Raw genomic sequence first — 22,823 nt, 5'->3', positions numbered from 1 at the left:
GTATTGGCGTGTTCTATGGAGCTAGGAGCTAGCAGAGGAGCTAGGAGCTAGCGTAACAAACACGCAGGTGTTTTTATGCAGGATTAATTTGTGGCATATTAAATATAAGCCTGGTTGTGTTGTGGCTAATAGAGTATATATATGTCTTGTGTTTATCTACTGTTGTAGTCATTCCCTGCTGAATATCAGGTCACCCCCGGCTCTCACAGCATCTTTCCTATCTGAATAGCTTCAACTCCCCACTAGTCCTTCACTTGCACTTTACTCATCCACAAATCTTTCATCCTCGCTCAAATTAATGGGGAAATTGTCGCTTTCTCGGTCCGAATCTCTCTCACTTCATGCGGCCATCATTGTAAACAATAGGGAACTTTGCGTATATGTTCAACTGACTACGTCACGCTACTTCCGGTAGGGGCAAGCCTTTTTTTTATCAGATACCAAAAGTTGCAATCTTTATCGTCGTTGTTCTATACTAAATCCTTTCAGCAAAAATATGGCAATATCGCGAAATGATCAAGTATGACACATAGAATAGATCTGCTATCCCCGTTTAAATAAAAAAAATTCATTTCAGTAGGCCTTTAATGCGCTTTATAATCCGGTGCGCCTTTTGTATGAAAAAAGACCTGATTAGACCCGCTCATCGGCAGTGTGCCTATTAATCCGGTGCGCCCTACGGTCTGAAAAATGCGGTATTAAAATTAATAAACTCATGTGCTAAAACTGCAGTTGTTGTTATTAATTTCCTCTGCCTTCTTTGAAAACAATTATATAATAATAATATTATGATATCCCACCCAATATTTACTATTACTGGCTTAGAAAAAACTACATCAATGGTGAATCACATATTAACAAAGTAACTGCTAAATAGGAATGCTCTATGGATCGACCGCAAGGACTCTTTCTGGGACATCCTCTGGATTGTCTGCGTGTTTTTAAAGGAACATGTCCCACTACAACAACAACAGCCATTCACAAGCATAGAAATAAATTCATCATTAACTAATAATTAGAAATAACAGCTTTAAAATACTTGTCAACACATGACACATCTTCATGACAGCCATCTCTCATAATTGGTTGGCTCTCAACTGCAGGAAAATCAGACGCCAGCTCTTAGCTGTTTCCTCTAAAATAAGATAAAAGACCAAAAGAACACAAAAAAAACAATTTGACATTCTTCTCTAAAGTTCGGCATTATTCAACCTTGCCTGAGCAGCAGATATGTTATGTAAATGTAAAGGCGGGGACAAATGACCAGGAAGTGTCCCGAGGTCTAGACCGTCCCAATTCATATCGTTCCAGCCACTGCTGGAGGACTCTCGCCATGACCCACACTTTAATGACCACTTGGGCTGGGTCCATGGAAGGATGCAGCCCCCGAATTGAGACACAGGTAATGAGTTCCTTATTTTTCTCTATCCTGCTTGTACATGCACATGTATGCTAAATTCCTCAGCTGTTGTCATTTCTGGTAAAAATTAGTGTACTTAGAGTATATCTGTCAGTAAACTCTGTCAGGGGACTGTTTTGTTTATGCGCACATTGATCTGAGTTCATGTGTACAAATCGAGAAAGGAGTTCCAGGGGTTGAGTGTAAAAAGAACTGCCGGAGAAATAAAGACCTTCATCAAGAAGCAACGTTGCAAGTTATTCTTCGGAGATAACTAACACATGGTGTCAGAAGTAAAGCGAGTCAAACCTGGATCATGGCAAAGTTTTATCATCCTGAGAAACTGGACTTTACTCGACCGGAGCATTGGCCGGAATGGCGGCAGTGGTTTCAAAGGTACCGCATAGCGACAAGGCTAAACCTGGAGGACGGGGTTAGCACACTGCTCTATGCACTTGGCAAAGAGGCTAAGCAAGTGTTCAACACTTTTGTGTTTGCGGAGGATGAAGATACTGACGACTATGAGACTGTGTTGGAAAAATTAAACACCTACTTTATTCGTAAAGTGAACGTTATTCACGAGAGGGCTCGTTTTTATCACGAGAGGGCTCGTTTTTATCTCAAGAGTGCAGAAGCACGGTGAATCTACAGGTCTTCCTTTTCATCCTTGGCACTTGGTGGAGGCGGTCACATTTTTGTTCCCTGCTTGGTCTTTTTGTCTTGTCTTGTCTATACTTTTTGGACCCTCTTTCTCTGCACTGTCCTCCAAATCTAAACACCTAACATGGAATTGATTAGCTGGACTCTCAACTCAATTGACACAATCTTTTCGACGAGGAAAAGAGGTTCTGGGGAGTCTTGCTGCCCTGACGGAACAATTGCTGCGAGGTACGTGAGAGACTCCTGGGAGAAATGGAGAATCATGTGCATCTCAGTGCTTTCCGTCGAGGATGTGGAAGACATCTACCTATTTGGAACTGTGATCGCGGGGTATCTGCTGATTGGGCTGGGCATTGCCCTGCTGCATCGTCAAATTTGGAAGACCATGGAAGCCACTCAAGGAGCCCAAAGGCTGTTCGTCGCAATGGACGGCATGGCTGTGGGATCATCGACTGTGGCGATTTCTGAACTGAATCGTAAGTTGGACCACATCATGGAGAGGCTTATTGAAATGAAAAAATTGAATATGAGAGCCGGCATTGACGATTAGAACAGACAAACCATGGAAATGTCTGATCGGTTGGAAGAACAACAATCCTAATCTATGATTTGACTCCCTCGGATGGCCTTGACGCTGCTCAAGACAGACGAAGGCTGTTCTGAAAACATCCCCCGAGGACACCTCAGTGATGGACGCTCTGACCTTCTTCCCTCCTCAACAACTTGAACTGCCTGCAGAGCGACTCCAGGCCTATAGACACAACAACACTACACCCTGGACAATGGGCATATGCACACAAACACCCCCACCCCAACCCCACGCCTTCACCAGCATGATTCCCCTTAGGGGCGATGGATGGTTGACTAGCGCTTATACAGCAGCAGTCGGCCTCTGTAGCTTCCACTCCCTCCCCTCTGTTGCAAGTTGTGTTGATTAACGTGTTTACGTGTGCTGTTTTTTTTCCCTTGGCCTCAGTCTGGAAACTCTCCCTGGAGTCCAGCCTTTAACTGAATATTTTTTTTCAGGTGCGGCAAGGATCACCTCACACATGCAACCTGTGCAGCCAGAAATGCTCAGCGTAGAAACTGCCACAAGATTGGACACTTCACTGTTGCGTGCCGCTCCACCGGGGTGAACAAGGTAACCACAGTGGGGCAGGAGGCTGACTACAGAGCCAGCCATTTTTTTCCAGGTGAGATCAAAACAAAGTACACCTACATTGCAGACACTAATACACCATGGACTGTTAAACTAACCATCAGAGACACTCCTGTGATCTTCAAAATAGATACGGGCGCTGATACTAGTGTGATATCAGATGTAACAAGCTAAAACACCTGACCCAGTTAGCAAGCGATGACATGGACTTTGACAGTCCAGGGGGAAAACTTGATGGTCTAGGACAGTTCACAGCTTTAACAAAATACAAGGGCCAGCAATACAAGTTCATCATACATGTGGTCAAAACAAACAGCTGCAGCAAACTCTTAGGCCGAGCTGTCGCAGCAGCCAAAAGACTGTTGAAAAGAGTGGATGAAGTCCAAAGTACGTTTGATACAGATGTGGGCGTCTTGAAGATAAAGCCTGTTAAAATATGTCTGCGATATGATGCTGTACAGCACAGCGTGAGCACTGCCAGGAGAGTATCCGCAGCCAACCTCCCCAAAGTTAAAGCTGAACTAGAGAGAATGGTGAAGTGTGGCGTCATTGAGGAAGTAACAGAACCAACGGATTGGTGCGCCCCATTGGTCTCGGTCCCTAAACAAACAGCTGATGTTAAAAGAAACTGAACATGACAGTTAAAAGGGAGAGGTACGTCTTACCCACCATAGATGACATACTGCCACGGCTGGCAAAATCCAGAGTATTCTCCCTGCTAGATGCGGCTAGTGGCTTCTGGCAAATCCCGCTGGAGAAGGAAACGGCCAAGCTGACCACATTCATCACTCCCATGGGCAGGTACTTCTTCAAGCAGCTCCCGTTTGGGATTTCCAGTGCACCGGAGATTTTTCAGAGAGAGATGTCGGTGCTGTTCAGAGCCCAGGAAGGGGTTGAGGTGTACACGGACGATATTCTTGTCCACTGTAGGAATGACAAAGAGCACGAAGAGAGATTCCAGAATGTCCAGCTGCTCCTGGAGAGTGCAGGCTTGAAGCTCAACGACAGAAAGTGCTGTCTGCGCCAAAAGCAGCTGAACTACCTGGGGCACCTCATCGATGAAGTAGGCGTCCGTCCCGACCCCTCAAAAGAAAGTGCCATCACAGAGCTGCAACCGCTAGATGACATGCCAGGCCTCCGTAGGTTCCTGGGTATGGTTCATTATTTTGGGTAGATACCTGCCCCTCTGTCAGATGTGATAAAACCGCTCAACGACCTGCTGAAAACTGACGCGGTATGGACCTGGGACGGCGCTTTTGACAAGGTGAAACAACTAATCTCCACAGCATAAACACTTGCATTCTATGATATAAACAAACCCACAGTAGTAAACGCAGACGCAAGTAGCTTAGTGTGGTATTCAGGGGACTGTTGTGTGTATGCGCGCATTGATCCAAGTTCATGTGTACAAATCGAGAAAAGAGTTCCGGGGGGTGAAAGTGAAAAGTTACTGCTGGTGTGTGAGTTGCAGGAGAAATAAAGAGCGTCGACAAGAAGCAACATTACAAGTTTTTCTTCGGAGATAACTAACACAGACTCGATACGGAAGTGCTAGAAAACTACAACGTTGCTGACGGAGTGGAGGCACAGTCAAAGGGGGCTTGTCCTGGGGGAGGGCTTTGGCACGTAAATAAGATCGCCCACAAAACGGCGCATTCTGAAGAGACGGTAAGCAAGCGGCTTGAAGATGGTCTGTAAAACAAAATCTATGCACCACCAGACATGTTATGTAGACCACAAGGAAGTGTTTTAAATGTAGAGAAAAATCATAATACGACCCCTTTAAGGCAAAATCATAAGCAAAAGTGTAGGTTTTCCATATTGACATAATTATGTGTCTATAAAGTGTATCAAATGAAACATGGATTAAGTGTTATAATCCCTGCATGTGAATATGGCTGTATAGGCACAGCGAACCATAACAGCAGGCATTCTAGAATGCACTCAAATTCGACTTCTGCAGCAAGTCAAGTTGCTTTGGTAATTGGATAAGAAGGTGATTTTGAATAAATAAACACATAAAGGAGAGTCTGAGATTATTGCTCTGTTCATTGATTCATTTGAAGACATTGATTTTGGGAGAACAGGGCAAGTGGTGAAAGTTGAAATTAATTGGAAGCAGTAATAGGCCCACTAACATTGATCTAATGAATAGTATGTGTACCTAATAAAGGTAACAATAGTTAAGTGGAGTCTTACTATATTCAACCTTTTGTGTCCAACTACCCTGGGACAATTGCCAACATAGTGCAATTGTAACACTTTTTTTTTTGTTTTTTTGTTTTTAGAAAATACTTACCTCTGTCTTAGTTAAAATACTTAAGTTTGACCTTACAAATAATTGATACAGTGTATCAATTTTCTAAAATCAGTTTTTAAGTCCAGTCTTCCTCCTCAAACTCATCAGAATTGGCAGATTGACTTCAAATAACATGTTCATAAAGAAAAGTGCAAAGTTCACAATCATAAAAAAAATTTAGTTTTTTTTTTTTTTCAAATATGAAGAAATGTAAAAACTCTACTGAAAAAAGATGCTAATCCAGAAGGGTATCGTCTTTCGGCAGCCTGCCAGTTGTCTGCGACCACCAGAGAGGTGCTTCGCAGAATAAGGGCAGCATGGAGCAGTCGATGGGTGTTCACTCCTGTTCACTGGTATGGGAGGAGAAATACCACCAAGCTCCCACTTCAGTTTATGGCCGATGGAACCTGCAGAAGAAATTAGAGACATATACAGTAACACATTTGTAAAAATTAAATGAATACAAAGTGAGACGTAGAGACATATTGTCAAAGACATCTCCATTCACATGAAACTATAAAATGTGTGCCAGGACAGACCTAGCCTACATTTTAAATTACATATGTTAGTACACTTAAAGGCCTACTGAAACCCACTACTACCAACCACGCAGTCTGATAGTTTATATATCAATGATGAAATCTTAACATTGCAACACATGCCAATACGGCCGGGTTAACTTATAAAGTGCAATTTTAAAATTCCCGCCACACTTCCGGTTGAAAAACTCCTTTGGATATGATTTATGCGCGTGACGTCACAAAAGCAACGGAAGTGGTTGGACCCCATCGGACCCGATAGAAAAGCCTCTTGTTTTCTTCGACAAAATTCCACATTATTCTGGACATCTGTGTTGGTGAATCTTTTGAAATTTGTTTAATGAACAATGGAGACTGCAAAGAAGAACGTTGTAGGTGGGATCGATCGGTGTCTTAGCGGCTAAGTACAATACTGTAATATCTGTGATATTTGCATTAGTGTACTGTCTTTAAGGGTTTGGGGAACGCGCATGCGCGAGTGAGTTGGCGGAGAACTTGTGTGTGTGAGCGTGAGTTTTGGCTAACAGCAGCTCGTGTATGTGTGTGCGTTACTTTTTGAACTACAACCAGTTACCGCTTTTTAATAAAGCGATTGAGCAGCGCTTCCTCGTCTGTGTGACTCCTTCTCCACTGCGGGGCATTACAATACTTACAGCAACACAACAAGGACTACTTACTACGCCAGCCGATGCTTGCCGCCAAACCCACGGATGAAGTCCTTCGTCGTGCCGTTGATCGCTGGAATGCAGGTGAGCACGGCTGTTGATGGGTTTCTATCTTCATTTGAGAACGACGCTGCGCGCTAGCTCAGTAGCTAAGTGTGTCACCGATGTATTGTCTTGGAGATAAGTCACTTTAAATGTCCATTTCGCGTGCTCGACTCTCATTTTCAAGAGGATATAGTATCCGAGGTGGTTTAAAATACAAATCCGTGATTCACAATAGAAAAAGGAGAGAGTACATAGTTCTGTGAGGTCTGGTTGCTAAGTTAGCTTCAATGGCGTCGTTAGCACAGCATTGTTAACCTTCGCCAGCCTGGAAATCATTAACCGTGTATTTACATGTCCACGGTTTAATAGTACTGTTGATTTTCTATCTATCCTTTCAGTCAGGGGTTTATTTATTTTGTTTCTATCTTCATTTGAGAACGATGCTATCGCGCTAGCTCAGTAGCTAAGGGTGTCACCGATGTATTGTCTTGGAGATAAAAGTCACTTTAAATGTCCATTTCGCGTGCTCGACTCTCATTTTCAAGAGGATATAGTATCCGAGGTGGTTTAAAATACAAATCCGTGATTCACAATAGAAAAAGGAGAGAGTACATAGTTCTGTGAGATCTGGTTGCTAAGTTAGCTTCAATGGCGTCGTTAGCACAGCATTGTTAACCTTCGCCAGCCTGGAAATCATTAACCGTGTATTTACATGTCCACGGTTTAATAGTACTGTTGATTTTCTATCTATCCTTCCAGTCAGGGGTTTATTTATTTTGTTTCTATCTTCATTTGAGAACGATGCTATCGCGCTAGCTCAGTAGCTAAGTGTGTCACCGATGTATTGTCTTGGAGATAAAAGTCACTTTAAATGTCCATTTCGCGTGCTCGACTCTCATTTTCAAGAGGATATAGTATCCGAGGTGGTTTAAAATACAAATCCGTGATTCACAATAGAAAAAGGAGAGAGTACATAGTTCTGTGAGGTCTGGTTGCTAAGTTAGCTTCAATGGCGTCGTTAGCACAGCATTGTTAACCTTCGCCAGCCTGGAAAGCATTAACCGTGTATTTACATGTCCACGGTTTAATAGTATTGTTGATTTTCTATCTATCCTTCCAGTCAGGGGTTTATTCATTTTGTTTCTATCTTCATTTGAGAACGATGCTATCGCGCTAGCTCAGTAGCTAAGTGTGTCACCGATGTATTGTCTTGGAGATAAGTCACTTTAAATGTCCATTTCGCGTGCTCGACTCTCATTTTCAAGAGGATATAGTATCCGAGGTGGTTTAAAATACAAATCCGTGATTCACAATAGAAAAAGGAGAGAGTACATAGTTCTGTGAGGTCTGGTTGCTAAGTTGCTAAGTTAGCTTCAATGGCGTCGTTAGCACAGCATTGTTAACCTTCGCCAGCCTGGAAAGCATTAACCGTGTATTTACATGTCCACGGTTTAATAGTATTGTTGATTTTCTATCTATCCTTCCAGTCAGGGGTTTATTTTTTTTGTTTCTATATGCAGTTAAAGCACGATGCTATCACGTTAGCTCGTAGCTAAAGCATTTCGCCGATGTATTGTCGTGGAGATAAAAGGCACTGAATGTCCATTTCGCGTTCTCGACTCTCATTTTCAAGAGGATATAGTATCCGAGGTGGTTTAAAATACAAATCCGTGATCCACAATATAAAAAGGAGAGTGTGGAATCCAATGAGCCAGCTTGTACCTAAGTTACGGTCAGAGCGAAAAAAGATACGTCCATCACTGCCTCTCAAGTCGTTCACTGTAACGTTCCTCATCTACGAATCTTTCATCCTCGCTCAAATTAATGGGGTAATCATCACTTTCTCGGTCCGAATCTCTCTCGCTCCATTGTAAACAATGGGGAATTGTGAGGAATACGAGCTCCTGTGACATCACGCTACTTCCGGTACAGGCAAGGCTTTTTTTTTATCAGCGAGCAAAAGTTGCGAACTTTATCGTCGATTTTCTCTACTAAATCCTTTCAGCAAAAATATGGCAATATCGCGAAATGATCAAGTATGACACATAGAATGGATCTGCTATTCCCGTTTAAATTTTAAAAAAAATCATTTCAGTAGGCCTTTAAGTAGGTAGACTTTGACACTCACTAGCCCTCACCCACTACCACTACACCCTCCAAATTAAGTAAAAAGGGGTAGAGCTTTGTAATCTTCCCTAGGAATTGGGACACCACTTGCTACGTCACTTCATAGTTTACGTTCAGGCATGTAAGCGACTACATAGTTACGTTTGCACATACATCCCACCTAGAGTTGTACTACATTATAATGTTTTGGTACCAAAATGTATATTGCTATGTATGTCAATACATTTTGATACTTTTCAAAATAAAGGGGACCACAAAAAAATGCATTATTGGCTTCATTTTAACAGAACATTTATGAGAAAACTTATGATTCTCATTGCACCCAAAGAACAATTTTTAAAGTTTGTAATTAAAATTAAAAGGCACATTAAACACATGGGCTTTTCCTATTGCGCTCAAACAACAGTTTACAATTATTTTGCATATTAGATCAAGCCTGCCACAATCTAGAATTAGGTTAGAATAGAATAGAAAGCTTTATTGACATTGTATTAAATGCTTCATGATGTATGGTTGTCAATATTGAGCTGTGCTTTAAGACATACACTAATTAGTAAACACAGAAAACAAGGCTAAAAGAACACAGACAAGACAAATATAAAGTAAAACAAACATTGTTACAAATAAAACACAAATGAAAAAGTGCGAATTTGTTATGAAATTCAGTCAATTCACATGCATTATTTTACATTACGTGGGCGGTTTGGACTGCTCTAATAATTTTCAACAAGTCAACACGGAAAATCTGTGTTTCGGGAATTCACATTAGGCAGGATACCGCCAGACTGGATCTCTGGCAGTCCCCTGCAACTCCAATCAGTGAAAGGTCATCGTGATTACTCATGCCACTGAAAGAAGCTGGTTGGAGCCAAGACGGTGAGAGTAAGAACTACGCACCCTAACACTCACCCAAATCTACTCCGAGCACAGGCCCATACTCCCCCCCACCTCCTGCTCCCCACCCAGAGGGAGCTCCACAAACCACTTTAAACCCAGATTCCGACCTAACAAAGGTCTTAACTCATTCTCCTTCTATGCCATATCAATATGGAAGGCACTCCCAACAGGTGTAAAAGAAAGTGCATCTCTATCCTCCTTCAAAACCACACTAAAAGAACACCTCCAGGCAACTACAACCCTAGACTAACACCCTCCCCCCACCACATCCCACCTCCCCGGATCGTAAATAATCAAATGTAAATAATCAAATATATATACTTGTTCTTATGCTTTCTACTACTCAGTGGCCTAGTGGTTAGAGTGTCCGCCCTGAGATCGGTAGGTAGTGAGTTCATACCGAGTCATACCAAAGACTATAAAAATGGGACCCATTACCTCCCTGCTTGGCACTCAGCATCAAGGGTTGGAATTGGGGGTTAAATCACCAAAAATGATTCCCGGGTACGGCACCGCTGCTGCCCACTGCTCCCCTCATCTCCCAGGGGGTGAACAAGGGGATGGGTCAAATGCAGAGGACAAATGTCACCACACCTAGTGTGTGTGACAATCATTGGTACTTTAACTTTAACTTTTAACTTTCTGAGCTCACTATGTTCACTGCTCGCTGTACATATCCTACCAAGTCAGACCTACACTGTTTCAATGTCCATTTCTCAGATGATATAATTGTTGATGACTGAAGTGCTGATATCAACCAAACCTAATCCCCCTGCCCCAACCACCTCCACATCCCACCCCCCGGATTGTAAATAATGTAAATAATTCAATGTATATACTCTGATGATTAACTTGTGTGATGACTGCATTATGCTGATAGTATATATTTGTACCATGAATTGATTAACGTGGACCCCGAATTAGACAAGTTGAAAAACTTATTCGGGTGTTACCATTTAGTGGTCAATTGTACGGAATATGTACTGTACTGTGCAATCTACTAATAAAAGTCTCAATCAATCAATCAAACCCCCTTTACAAAGCCCTGTGGCGATGGGGAAAAGCGGTGGGTGCGGTCATAGATGTGACTGGAAGCACCTAGCCCAACCCTACAAACAGGCGCCAGGGGCATGATGGTCGCTGAGATATTGGACGGAACAGCATGTCTCTTCGGTAGCTCCCCATGCGACTGAGCATGGGGACTTGAAGTGGGTGTGGCATGGATGATTATTTGGCGCCCAATAAAAGACTTGATGGAGGATTCTTCAAAAGCAAGGCTTCAGTCAGCAGATGTTAAAGCAGCATAAATCTACTGGAGCCTGGGAAAGCCCTAGAAAAGGTGGCCCAAAAATAGCCTGTTCCTCCTCAACCCGGACAGCTTACCGTGGCTGTCGGGTCATCCCTCTCTGCGGTCAAAACACAAACAAAAAGAAGATACTCCTTACAATCGCAACGTGGAATGTTCAAGGAATCCACCCGTCCTCGCAGGAGAGCAGTAATGGTTGCCCACGAGTTGAGGAAATACAACGTGGAGATAGCAGCATTCAGCGGAGCCCGCTTTCATGGCGAGGACTCTCTAACAGAAGTTGGAGAAGGTTACACCTTTTTCTGGAAAGGGCTCCCCCCAGACTCTCGCCGCCTCCATGGGGTAGGCTTTGCTGTGAAGATCAGTCTGCTTAAAAAGTTCCCAGAAACACCAACAGACATCAGCAAAAGGCTGATGACCTGGCGGATTCCCCTCACGAAAGGTTAACAAGCAACTCTCATCAGCGCATACGCACCAACCCCAGATGCTATGAGGACATGAAAGACAGCTTCAACAGTACACTCGACTGCTTCATCCAGAAGACACCACCTCGTGAAAAACTTCTACTAATGGGCAACTTCAATGCTCGTGTGGGATATGACTACAGGCTCTGGAAAGGCGTACTTGACAAACATTGCATCAGCAAGCTGAATGACAATGTTCTCAGAGCACCAACTTGTCGTTACCAATACCATCTTTCAGCAAAAAAACAAACTGAAAACTTCCTGGCAGCATTCAAGATCCAAACACTGGCATTTAATAGATTATATAATCACCAGACAAGCGGACCAGAGAGAGTTCCAGATCACCAGGGCTATGAGAGGGGCAGAATGCTTGACGGACCACAGGTTGATTCGATCAAAAGTCAATCTAAAAACCTGCAGCACCGCAAACAGGCTTCCAGTAAGAAGCTTGACTGTGGTACCCTTAAATTCCTCCCAGCCATTCACCATCTTAGAAGCCGACTTGCAACCAAACTGTACAGCATCCCGGAAGCCCTACCATCGAGAACACAAACTCTACTTGGAACATACTGCGTTCTTCTATCGACCGTGCTGCTGAAGAATCAATGGGATTCACCAAGCAACGTCACCAATACTGGTTTGACGAAAACGCACCTGGCGTTCACAAACTTCTAAAAGAAAAACGCAAGGCACACTCAGTTGCTCTAGCCCAGTGGTTCTCAACCATTTTTCAGTGATGTACCCCCTGTGAACATTTTTTTAATTCAAGTACCCCCTAATCAGAGCAAAGCATTTTTGGTTGAAAAAGAGAGATAAAGAAGTAAAATACAGCACTATGTCATCAGTTTCTGATTTATTAAATTGTATAACAGTGCAAAATATTGCTCATTTGTTGTGGTCTTTCTTGAACTATTTGGAAAAAAAGATATAAAAATAACTAAAAACTTGTTGAAAAATAAACAAGTGATTCAATTATAAATAAAGATTTCTACACATAGAAGTAATCATCAACTTAAAGTGCCCTCTTTGGGGATTGTAATAGAGATCCATCTGGATTCATGAACTTAATTCTAAACATTTCTTAACAAAAAAAGAAATCTTTAACATCAATATTTATGGAACATGTCCACAAAAAAATATAGCTGTCAACACTGAATATTGCATTGTTGCATTTCTTTTCACAGTTATTTTTGACAGACATTTAAAAAAAATCTTACGTACCCCTTGGCATACCTTCAAGTACCCCCAGGGGTACGCGTACTCCCATTTGAGAAACACTGCTCTAGCCAACCCTCAATCAGCAGCCCTCAGGAATAAATTGTCCACTATCAAAGCAGAAGCACAAAGAGCTCTACGGCAGATGGAGAACGATTGGTGACTCAAGAAAGCGGAAGAAATTCAACCTTTTGCAGATGCCAACAACACACACAGCTTCTATGACGCAATCAAAAAGATCTATGGGCCCCAGAGCAGAAACATCGCACCAGTCAGATCTGCAGATGGCACCACCCTCATAAAGGAACAATAACAAATTCTAGAACTTTGGGCAGAGCACTTCAGCACCGTACTAAACCAGAGCAACCCCACAGACCCGACCATCCAGGATGAACTCCCCAGCTTCCCCTCTGTCCCTCAACTTAATGAAGTTCCTGAATGTCATGAAGTTCTGAAAGCAATCAATTGCTTTAAAAACAATAAAAGTGCAGGTTTAGACTCCATCCCAGCTGAAGTATTAATGTGTGAAGGTTACCCCCTCACTCACTGGCTACATCAGCTCATCTCTGCCATCTGGACAAGACTGGAAAGACGCCACCATTATCACTATATATAAAAAGAAAGGTGATAAATCGTCTTGTGACAACAGCAGAGGTGTCTCACTCCTTTCAGTTGCAGGCAAAATCCTGACAAGGATCATGTTCTCCCGCCTGGCTGTGCACATTTCGGAGAACATCTAGGTAGAAACCCAGTGTGGATTCCGTAAGGACTGTAGCACAACGTACATGATTTTCGCCGCCAGGCAAATACAGGAGAAAGCCAGAGAACACAAACAAGACCTATACATGGCTTTTATCGATCTGTCAAAGGCTTTCGACACAGTAGACCGAAAGCTTCTCTGGGGCATACTAAGCCAGTTTGGAGTCCCATCTAAATTCCTCACGATTCTCCAAGAGTTTCATGCTGGCATGCAAGCCAGAGTTCTGATTGGTGTACAACTGTCCGACCCCTTCGATGTCAAGTTTGGAGTTATTTTCAAAATATTCATTACCGCAGTCACCATCATTTCCCATATGCATCTGAAGAACACGGATGGAGCCGGCATTAGTTTCCGCCTGGATGGCAACCTATTTAACATCCGGCGCCTCCAGGCAACCACCAAGACTAAGACAGGTTTGTGAAATGCAGTATGCCGATGACTGCACACTAATTGCTCTCACCCCTGACTCCCTTCAGAATGCCCTCAATGTGGTAAATGCCACCTACAGAGCTGTCCGTCTTTAGATCAACATCAAGAAGACAAATTGTCCACCAGCCAAGCTCTGCAAATACTGCAACACCGGTCTTCTACATTGACAATACCCCTCTGGAAACGGTACCACACTTCAAAATACCTCAGCAGTATCTTCTCTGACAGCTGTAATGTTGAAGCAGACATCCAAGCCCGCATCAACCTTGCCTCCGCCGCATTTGGACCGCGGGTCTTTATCAATAAAAACCTAAAGACAGCAACCAAGGCAGCAGTATACCAGGCAGTGTGTGTTTTTTTTTTAATTCATCATGCTTCGGTTGATGAATAAACAAAGAACTACACGGAGAAGAAGCCGCCATGTACGACTGTTTTGTCTTGTGAATTTTTTGAAGGTATGTAACGTTAATATTATTACATTTGCAAAATGTTATGTTTGAGTATTTTAGTATTATTATTTAGTATTTTAGCCTAACGCTAGCTAGCCTGGCTAACTGGCGAACATTACAAACTAATGTTCCAAACTAAAATGTAATACATTATATAACTTATGCAGAAATTGTGCATTTTTCTCTGGGCCTACTTGAGCGAGTCAGCATCTAAAATGCCTCACTCTGAAGGGCTAGATCAGGGGTGGGCAATTAATTTTTACCGGGGGCCGCATGAGCAACCCGAGCACTGCTGGAGGGCCACATCGACAATATTTCAATTAAATTTTGCTCAATATTATTTTTGATATATACCGTAAGATAAATAATAATAATAATAACTTTCAAGATGGCGGCGCTTCAAGGCGGCAGCTTCTTGCAGGCGCTCTTGGAAGTTTAGACCGATTTGGCAAAAATACCCGTCAATTCAGTCAATTTCATGGCTGGCTCACAGCGTGTTCACTCCGTGATCACTTACGACCGACTTACGATTCTGGATGTGGAGAGATCGGGCCATTTTGGGCTGAAAGATGCGTGTACGGTGGACCTACTCGCTAGCTTGGGAATTCTTCGCGAGCTACATCCAGCAGTGGCCTTTGAAGCAGCGGGGTCCACTACCAGCGGGGACCGTCAACGAAAGAGACGTAAGCGGTGTGCTCGGAAGCAGAAGCGGGGATGTCGGGCGGGGCTAACAACAAAGCTAAAGGCGTTGTTGTTAGCGGGGCTAACGCTAAAGGCTAATCCTCAAAGAAGCGCTAATAAGGAGTCTGTTAAGCTAGAACTAGCCAGTGCCAGGCTGGATAATCCCTGCACACATAGCAATTATCTTAGAATAATATACAACTCACATAATGTATTTTCTGCGTCAGAGGTGGACATGCATTTTACTGAGGTGGCAAACAATCTAAAAATTCCTGTCATATCAATTCCTAGATATGGTCGAAATTATTTAAAGTGCACTACGCATAATAAACGTAACATTATTAATATTGCTACTACGGATACTTTCAACAAAAACTCCTCAAAACAGCCCACTACCTATAATATGGGCTTTTTAAACATAAGATCATTGTCTTCCAAAACGTTATTAGTTAATGAAGTCATTAGAGATAACAATCTTGATGTCGTTGGTCTAGCCGAGACCTGGCTCAAACCAGACTAATTTTTTGCGCTGGGTGAGGCGTCTCCTCCTGGCTATACGGGAACGCATATTGCCCGTCCCATTAAAAGGGGTGGGGGTGTTGCACTAATATACAACAAAAATTTTAGCCTTACCTCGGACCTAAATAATAAATATAACTCGTTTGAGGTGCTTACTATGAGGTTTGTCACACCGCTGCCTCTGCACCTGGCTGTCATCTACCGCCCCCCAGGGCCCTATTCGGACTTTATCGATGAATTTTCAGAGTTCGTTGCTGATCTAGTGACGCACGCCGACAATATAATCATAATGGGAGAGTTTAACATCCATATGAATACCCCATCGGACCCTCCATGCGTGGCGCTCCAGACTATAATTGATAGCTGTGGTCTTACACAAATAATAAATGAACCCACGCATCGCAACGATAATACGATAGATCTAGTGCTTGTCAGGGGTGTCACCACCTCCAAAGTTACGATACTCCCGTACACTAAAGTAATGTCCGATCATTACCTTATAAAATTCGAAGTTCTGACTCATTGTCAACAAACTAATAATAATAATAATAACTACTATAGTAGCCACAACATTAATGCTGCCACAACGACGACTCTTACTGACCTACTGCCTTCGGTAATGGCACCATTCCCAAATTATGTGGGCTCTATTGATAACCTCACTAACAACTTTAACGACGGCCTGCGCGACACCATTGATAGTGTAGCACCGCTAAAGCTAAAAAGGGCCCCTAAAAGGCGTACCCCATGGTTTACAGAAGAAACTAAAGCCCAGAAATTATCATGTAGAAAGCTGGAACGCAAATGGCGTGCGACTAAACTTGAGGTTTTCCATCAAGCATGGAGTGATAGTTTAATAACTTATAAACGCATGCTTACCTCAGCTAAAGCTAAATACTACTCAAATCTCATCCACCTCAACAAAAATGATCCTAAATTTTTGTTTAGTACAGTAGCATCGCTAACCCAACAAGGGACTCCTCCCAGTAGCTCCACCCACTCAGCAGATGACTTTATACATTTCTTTAATAAGAAAATTGAAGTCATTAGAAAAGAGATTAAAGACAATGCATCCCAGCTACAACTGGGTTCTATTAACACAGATGCGACTGTATATACGACGGACACTGCCCTCCAAAATAGTTTCTCTCTCTTTGATGAAATAACATTGGAGGAATTGTTAAAATGTGTAAATGGGACAAAACAAACAACATGTTTACTTGACCCAATTCCTGGGAAACTTATCAAGGAGCTTTTTGTATTATTAGGTCCATCAGTGTTAAATATTATAAATGTATCACTTTCCTCTGGCACTGTTCCCCTGGCATTCAAAAAAGCGGTTATTCATCCTCTACTCAAAAGACCTAACCTCGATCCTGACCTCATGGTAAACTACCGGCCGGTGTCCCACCTTCCGTTTATCTCGAAAATCCTCGAAAAAATTGTCGCACAGCAGCTAAATGAACACTTAGCGTCTAACAATCTCTGTGAACCTTTTCAATCCGGTTTCAGGGCAAATCACTCTACGGAGACAGCCCTCGCAAAAATGACTAATGATCTTTTGCTAACGATGGATTCTGATGCGTCATCTATGTTGCTGCTTCTTGATCTTAGCGCCGCTTTCGATACTGTTGATCATAATATTTTATTAGAGCATATCAAAACGCGTATTGGGATGTCAGACTTAGCCTTGTCTTGGTTTAACTCTTATCTTATTGACAGGATGCAGTGTGTCTCCCATAACAATGTGACCTCGGACTATGTTAAGGTAACGTGCGGAGTTCCCCAGGGTTCGGTTCTTGGCCCTGCACTCTTTAGTATTTACATGCTGCCGCTAGGTGACATCATACGCAAATACGGTGTTAGCTTTCACTGTTATGCTGATGACACTCAACTCTACATGCCCCTAAAGCTGACCAACACGCCGGATTGTAGTCAGCTGGAAGCGTGTCTTAATGAAATTAAACAATGGATGTCCGCTAACTTTTTGCAACTCAACGCTAAGAAAACGGAAATGCTGATTATCGGTCCTGCTCAACACCGACATCTATATAATAATACCACCTTAACATTTGACAACCAAACAATTAAACAAGGCGACTCGGTAAAGAATCTGGGTATTATCTTCGACCCAACTCTCTCGTTTGAGTCACACATTAAGAGTGTTACTAAAACAGCCTTCTTTCATCTCCGTAATATCGCTAAAATTCGTTCCATTTTGTCCACAAACGATGCTGAGATCAGTATCCATGCGTTCGTTACATCTCGTCTCGATTACTGTAACGTTTTATTTTCGGGCCTCCCTATGTCTAGCATTAAAAGATTACAGATGGTACAAAATGCGGCTGCTAGACTTTTGACAAAAACAAGAAAGTTTGATCATATTACGCCTATACTGGCTCACTTGCACTGGCTTCCTGTGCACCTAAGATGCGACTTTAAGGTTTTACTACTTACGTATAAAATACTACACGGTCAAGCTCCTGCCTATCTTGCCGATTGTATAGTACCATATGTCCCGGCAAGAAATCTGCGTTCAAAGAACTCCGGCTTATTAGTGATTCCCAGAGCCCAAAAAAAGTCTGCGGGCTATAGAGCGTTTTCTCTTCGGGCTCCAATACTATGGAATGCCCTCCCGGTAAAAGTTAGAGATGCTACCTCAGTAGAAGCATTTAAGTCTCATCTTAAAACTCATTTGTATACTCTAGCCTTTAAATAGACTCCCTTTTTAGACCAGTTGATCTGCCGTTTCTTTTCTTTTCTTTTCTACTCTGCTCCCAACCCGGGGTGGACCGCTAGCCTGTTCATCGGATGGGGACATCTCTACGCTGCTGACCCATCTCCGCTCGGGATGGTTCCTGCTGGCCCCACCATGGACTGGACTTTCGCTGATGTGTTGGACTTTCACAATATTATGTCAGACCCACTCGACATCCATTGCTTTCGGTCTCCCCTAGACGGGGGGGAGTTACCCACATATGCGGTCCTCTCCCAGGTTTCTCATAGTCATTCACATTGACGTCCCACTGGGGTGAGTTTTCCTTGCCCGTATGTGGGCTCTGTACCGAGGATGTCGTTGTGGCTTGTACAGCCCTTTGAGACACTTGTGAATTAGGGCTATATAAATAAACATTGATTGATTGATTGATTGATTGATTGATTGATAATAATAATAATAATAATTAATAATAATAGTAATACTTCAACATAGTGTGTGTAACAGCATTCCATGACTAATATAAATAAATTAACATTAATAATAAATGACAGTAAAATAAGCACACGTAGGACTGAGGAGTCATAGTGTAACTGTGTGTGGTGTTTGAGTTGTCCGACTTTTTGTGTGGCCATAAACGCACCAGTGGTTTAGTGCTATGCGTGTTGGTGACAGATGACAAGTTGGTTTTGGCCTGGTTTGTACGGCAGAAAATGACTAGTTTTTCGAGATAGAATTGTTTTACTCATGTTTTTGGTGTGGTTATGTCCGAATATAAACAGTTTTGCTCAATAAAGTGATCGATATAATTCCTGTCCTCGAAGCATCTCGATAGACGTTACAATAATTGAACGGTGTTCAATTGAACGGTGTTGACGAACACCGTTAGGGCCACTTGTTGTCATTGTCACTCAAAGTTGCAGTGCAAAATTACATAGAATAAATATGTTTATTTTGTTTAGAATTCAGATGGGATTTGATTTGGTGCGCGGCATATATTTGCTGCGCGCAGCGGACGCTTGAGCAGTGCGCAATTGCGCAGGCACGCACCTTAGAGGGGACGTTGCTTTGCAGTCCATGTCTTGTTGAAAACACGCCATTCTTCATCAACTTTTCTCTTTTTAGCGTCTCGGGTGTAAACCGTGCATCACTTGTCGCTGCATGTGCACCTTCACTCGCAGGTTACACACGGACACACGCCCATAAATAATACTTTTCAAAATAAAAGCAGCACAGTTGTATTGCGCGCACGACATAGATGTTTTTTCAACTTTATTTTGTAATTTGTGATTGCAGCTGTTCACATTCACTCACAATCACGCACACGCATACGTCCACACGGAAGTAATACAAATAACGATTTTCAAAACAAAAGCAGCCCCGTTGTATTGCACACTCGACATAGATACTTTTTTAAATGTATTTTGTAATTTATAATTGGCCTCACGTGGGCCGGACAGGGATGCACAAAGGGCCGGATGCGGCCCGCGGGCCGCAGAATGCCCAGGTCTGCACTACGCCCTTTGCAAATCATTGTATTCTGTTTTTATTTACGATTTACACAACGTGCCAACTTCACTGGTTTTGTGTATATATATATATATATATATATATATATATATATATATATATATATATATATATATATATATATATATATATATATATATATATATATATATATATATATATATATATATATATATATATATATATATTTTGTGTATAAAATATAAATATATATATATATATATATATATATATTTTGTGTATAAAATATAAAAATATATATATATATATATATAATATATATATATATATATATATATATATATATATATATATATATATATATATATATATATATATATATATATATATATTTATATTTTATACACAAAATATATATATATATATATATATTTATATTTTATACACAAATATATATATATATATATATATATATATATATATATATATATATATATATATATATATATATATATATATATATATATATATATATATATATTGTTTTTTGTATTTTTTTAATTTTTATTTATTTCTATATATATACACTACCGTTCAAAAGTTTGGGGTCACCCAAACAATTTTGTGGAATAGCCTTAATTTCTAAGAACAAGAATAGACTGTCGAGTTTCAGATGAAAGTTCTCTTTTTCTGGCCATTTTGAGCGTTTAATTGACCCCACAAATGTGATGCTCCAGAAACTCAATCTGCTCAAAGGAAGGTCACTTTTGTAGCTTCTGTAACGAGCTAAACTGCTTTCAGATGTGTGAACATGATTGCACAAGGGTTTTCTAATCATCAATTAGCCTTCTGAGCCAATGAGCAAACACATTGTACCATTAGAACACTGGAATGATAGTTGCTGGAAATGGGCCTCTATACACCTATGTAGATATTGCACCAAAAACCAGACATTTGCAGCTAGAATAGTCATTTACCACATTAGCAATGTATAGAGTGTATTTCTTTAAAGTTAAGACTAGTTTAAAGTTATCTTCATTGAAAAGTACAGTGCTTTTCCTTCAAAAATAAGCACATTTCAATGTGACCCCAAACTTTTGAACGGTAGTGTATATATATATATATATATATATATATGCATATACAAAACCAGTGAAGTTGGCACGTTGTGTAAATCGTAAATAAAAACAGAATACAATGATTTGCAAAGGGCGTAGTGGGTAGAGCGGCCGTGCCAGAAACCTGAGGGTTGCAGGTTCGCTCCCCGCCTGTTGAACAACTTGGGCTTTACATCAAGCAAGAATGAGAAAGAATTCCACCTGAAAAGCTTCAGAAATTGGTTTCCTCAGTATCCAAACGTTTACTGAGTGTTGTTTAAAGGAAAGGCCATGTAACACAGTGGTAAAAATGCCCCTGTGCCAACTTTTTTGCAATGTGTTGCTGCCATTAAATTATAAGTTAATGATTATTTGCACAAAAAAAAACAAGTTTCTCAGTTCGAACATTGCATATCTTGTATTTGCAGTCTATTCAATTGAATATAAGGAAAATGATTCACAAATCATTGTATTCTGTTTTTATTTATGATTTACACAACGTGCCAACTTCACTGGTTTTGGGTTTTGTAACTAAAATATACACACTGAAAAAAATTTACTATTTTGCATGTTTTGTGGTTTTAATGCTTCACTGATAGTGTTTAGCCATCTGTTTTAATGGCTAAGCTTTTATTTTTTAAATATTAATGGTAATGTAGCAATTTAAGATTTATTTAAATGAAAAGTGTGTAACAAATACAATCTATTAATAGTATTTATTATTTCTGAGGGCCGTTGTGTGTTCAACGGTCCTTAAACGCAACATAAAAACATCCTTGTCTCTTTTCATGTAAGTAAAGAACGATCACTCTGAGAGACAGAGAGCACAGCTTGTAGCTTCAACTGAATATCTTAGTAGCTCAGATAGCAATGTGTTAATATAAGTTTGAATGGATTGGGGTATGTTGTTTCTTAACGGGGAAAGACATTAACGTCTCTATGTTTCCATGTTGGCATTTAAGCTAGCAAACTGGCGCCAGACAGACGGTGAGTTGATCAAAGTGCAGTTATCAATCTCAGCTTTTCGATAATTTCAATTTAAAATGGTAATACTGACTGTCGGGAGTTATCATTATTACGTTTATCGTTACATCCCTAATATGGATAAATCCCTAAATGAACCAACCAAGGGTTGCAGTAGATCCCTTAAATAACACAGAAGCTCACCATAAAGTTGTGAAAAATGTTATATTTCCAACATGGGAACATTTTCCAACATATTTGTTCCTCACTGTACAAAGCAAGGTTCTTAAAGGCATGTCTGGTGAGTTCCATGTGGTAGAACCGTGAATGTGTGTGTATTTAATTTGCAAACATCATCATGTAGTTTGACTTTTACCTGGTGAAGTGACGACTCGACTCATGCACTTCCATCTCTGTGCTTTTAAATTCATTCAACTCTTTCCTTATGGCAGCCTTGAATGACACACACATCACACACCAAGATCAATCAAGAGTCGATATCAAGGAAATAATTTTCAAGTGATGCAGAACCTTGTCCACAGCTGTTAGTCTCGTCCAGGGCTTATCGGCTCTCCTGTCATAGTCCTGAGCCTCTGCGACCTCCACGTAGTCACTAAACCGAATGAGGATCTTTGCTTCTCTCAACTCCTCCACTGTGGGCCTTTGGCTGAGCTGGAGGTGGGAGATAGAGTGGAGAGTGAGCCATTAACATTAACGATCTTTGTGTCTTCAAATCAAGACACAAAGATTGAGATCTGGGCTCTGACTTTGTCACTATTTAGTCTTTACACTGCATGATAGAGATGGGACCAAATGTGCCAAGTAATGTGACCTCATGACAGTTTTGGGACGTGTTTCAGATTTGCCGGGAGATTAGACAAATCATAAACTGCCCGAGCTCCATTGAAAATGTGGGCTTCTGAGACTTGTGGCCAGTTCGGAA

The 22,823-nt window shown here is 41.3% G+C and overlaps 1 protein-coding gene across 3 annotated transcripts in view; it reads right to left on the bottom strand.

Moving 5' to 3' along the window:
- Positions 1–5,356: 5,356 nt before the first annotated feature.
- Positions 5,357–22,823, bottom strand: part of LOC133635212 (phosphatase and actin regulator 1-like) — a 50,463-nt gene continuing 32,996 nt past the window's right edge. Inside the window, exons 11-13 of one of the 3 annotated variants that reach the window (XM_062028133.1) lie at positions 22,412–22,552; positions 22,257–22,333; positions 5,357–5,924 (exon numbers count right to left, since the gene is read on the bottom strand). In XM_062028133.1, the coding sequence (XP_061884117.1) occupies positions 5,909–5,924; positions 22,257–22,333; positions 22,412–22,552 (234 nt within the window). In that variant the 3' untranslated portion in view covers positions 5,357–5,908. Of the gene's footprint in view, positions 5,925–22,256; positions 22,334–22,411; positions 22,553–22,823 lie in introns of those variants that run through there. The other 2 variants (XM_062028132.1, XR_009822033.1) reach the window with 2 other exon arrangements.

This window comes from Entelurus aequoreus, linkage group LG19, assembly GCF_033978785.1.
Source record: "Entelurus aequoreus isolate RoL-2023_Sb linkage group LG19, RoL_Eaeq_v1.1, whole genome shotgun sequence".
Lineage (NCBI taxonomy): Eukaryota > Metazoa > Chordata > Actinopteri > Syngnathiformes > Syngnathidae > Entelurus > Entelurus aequoreus.
The sequence above is the reverse complement of the archived record's forward strand: the minus strand, read 5'-3'. Positions and strand labels throughout refer to the sequence as shown.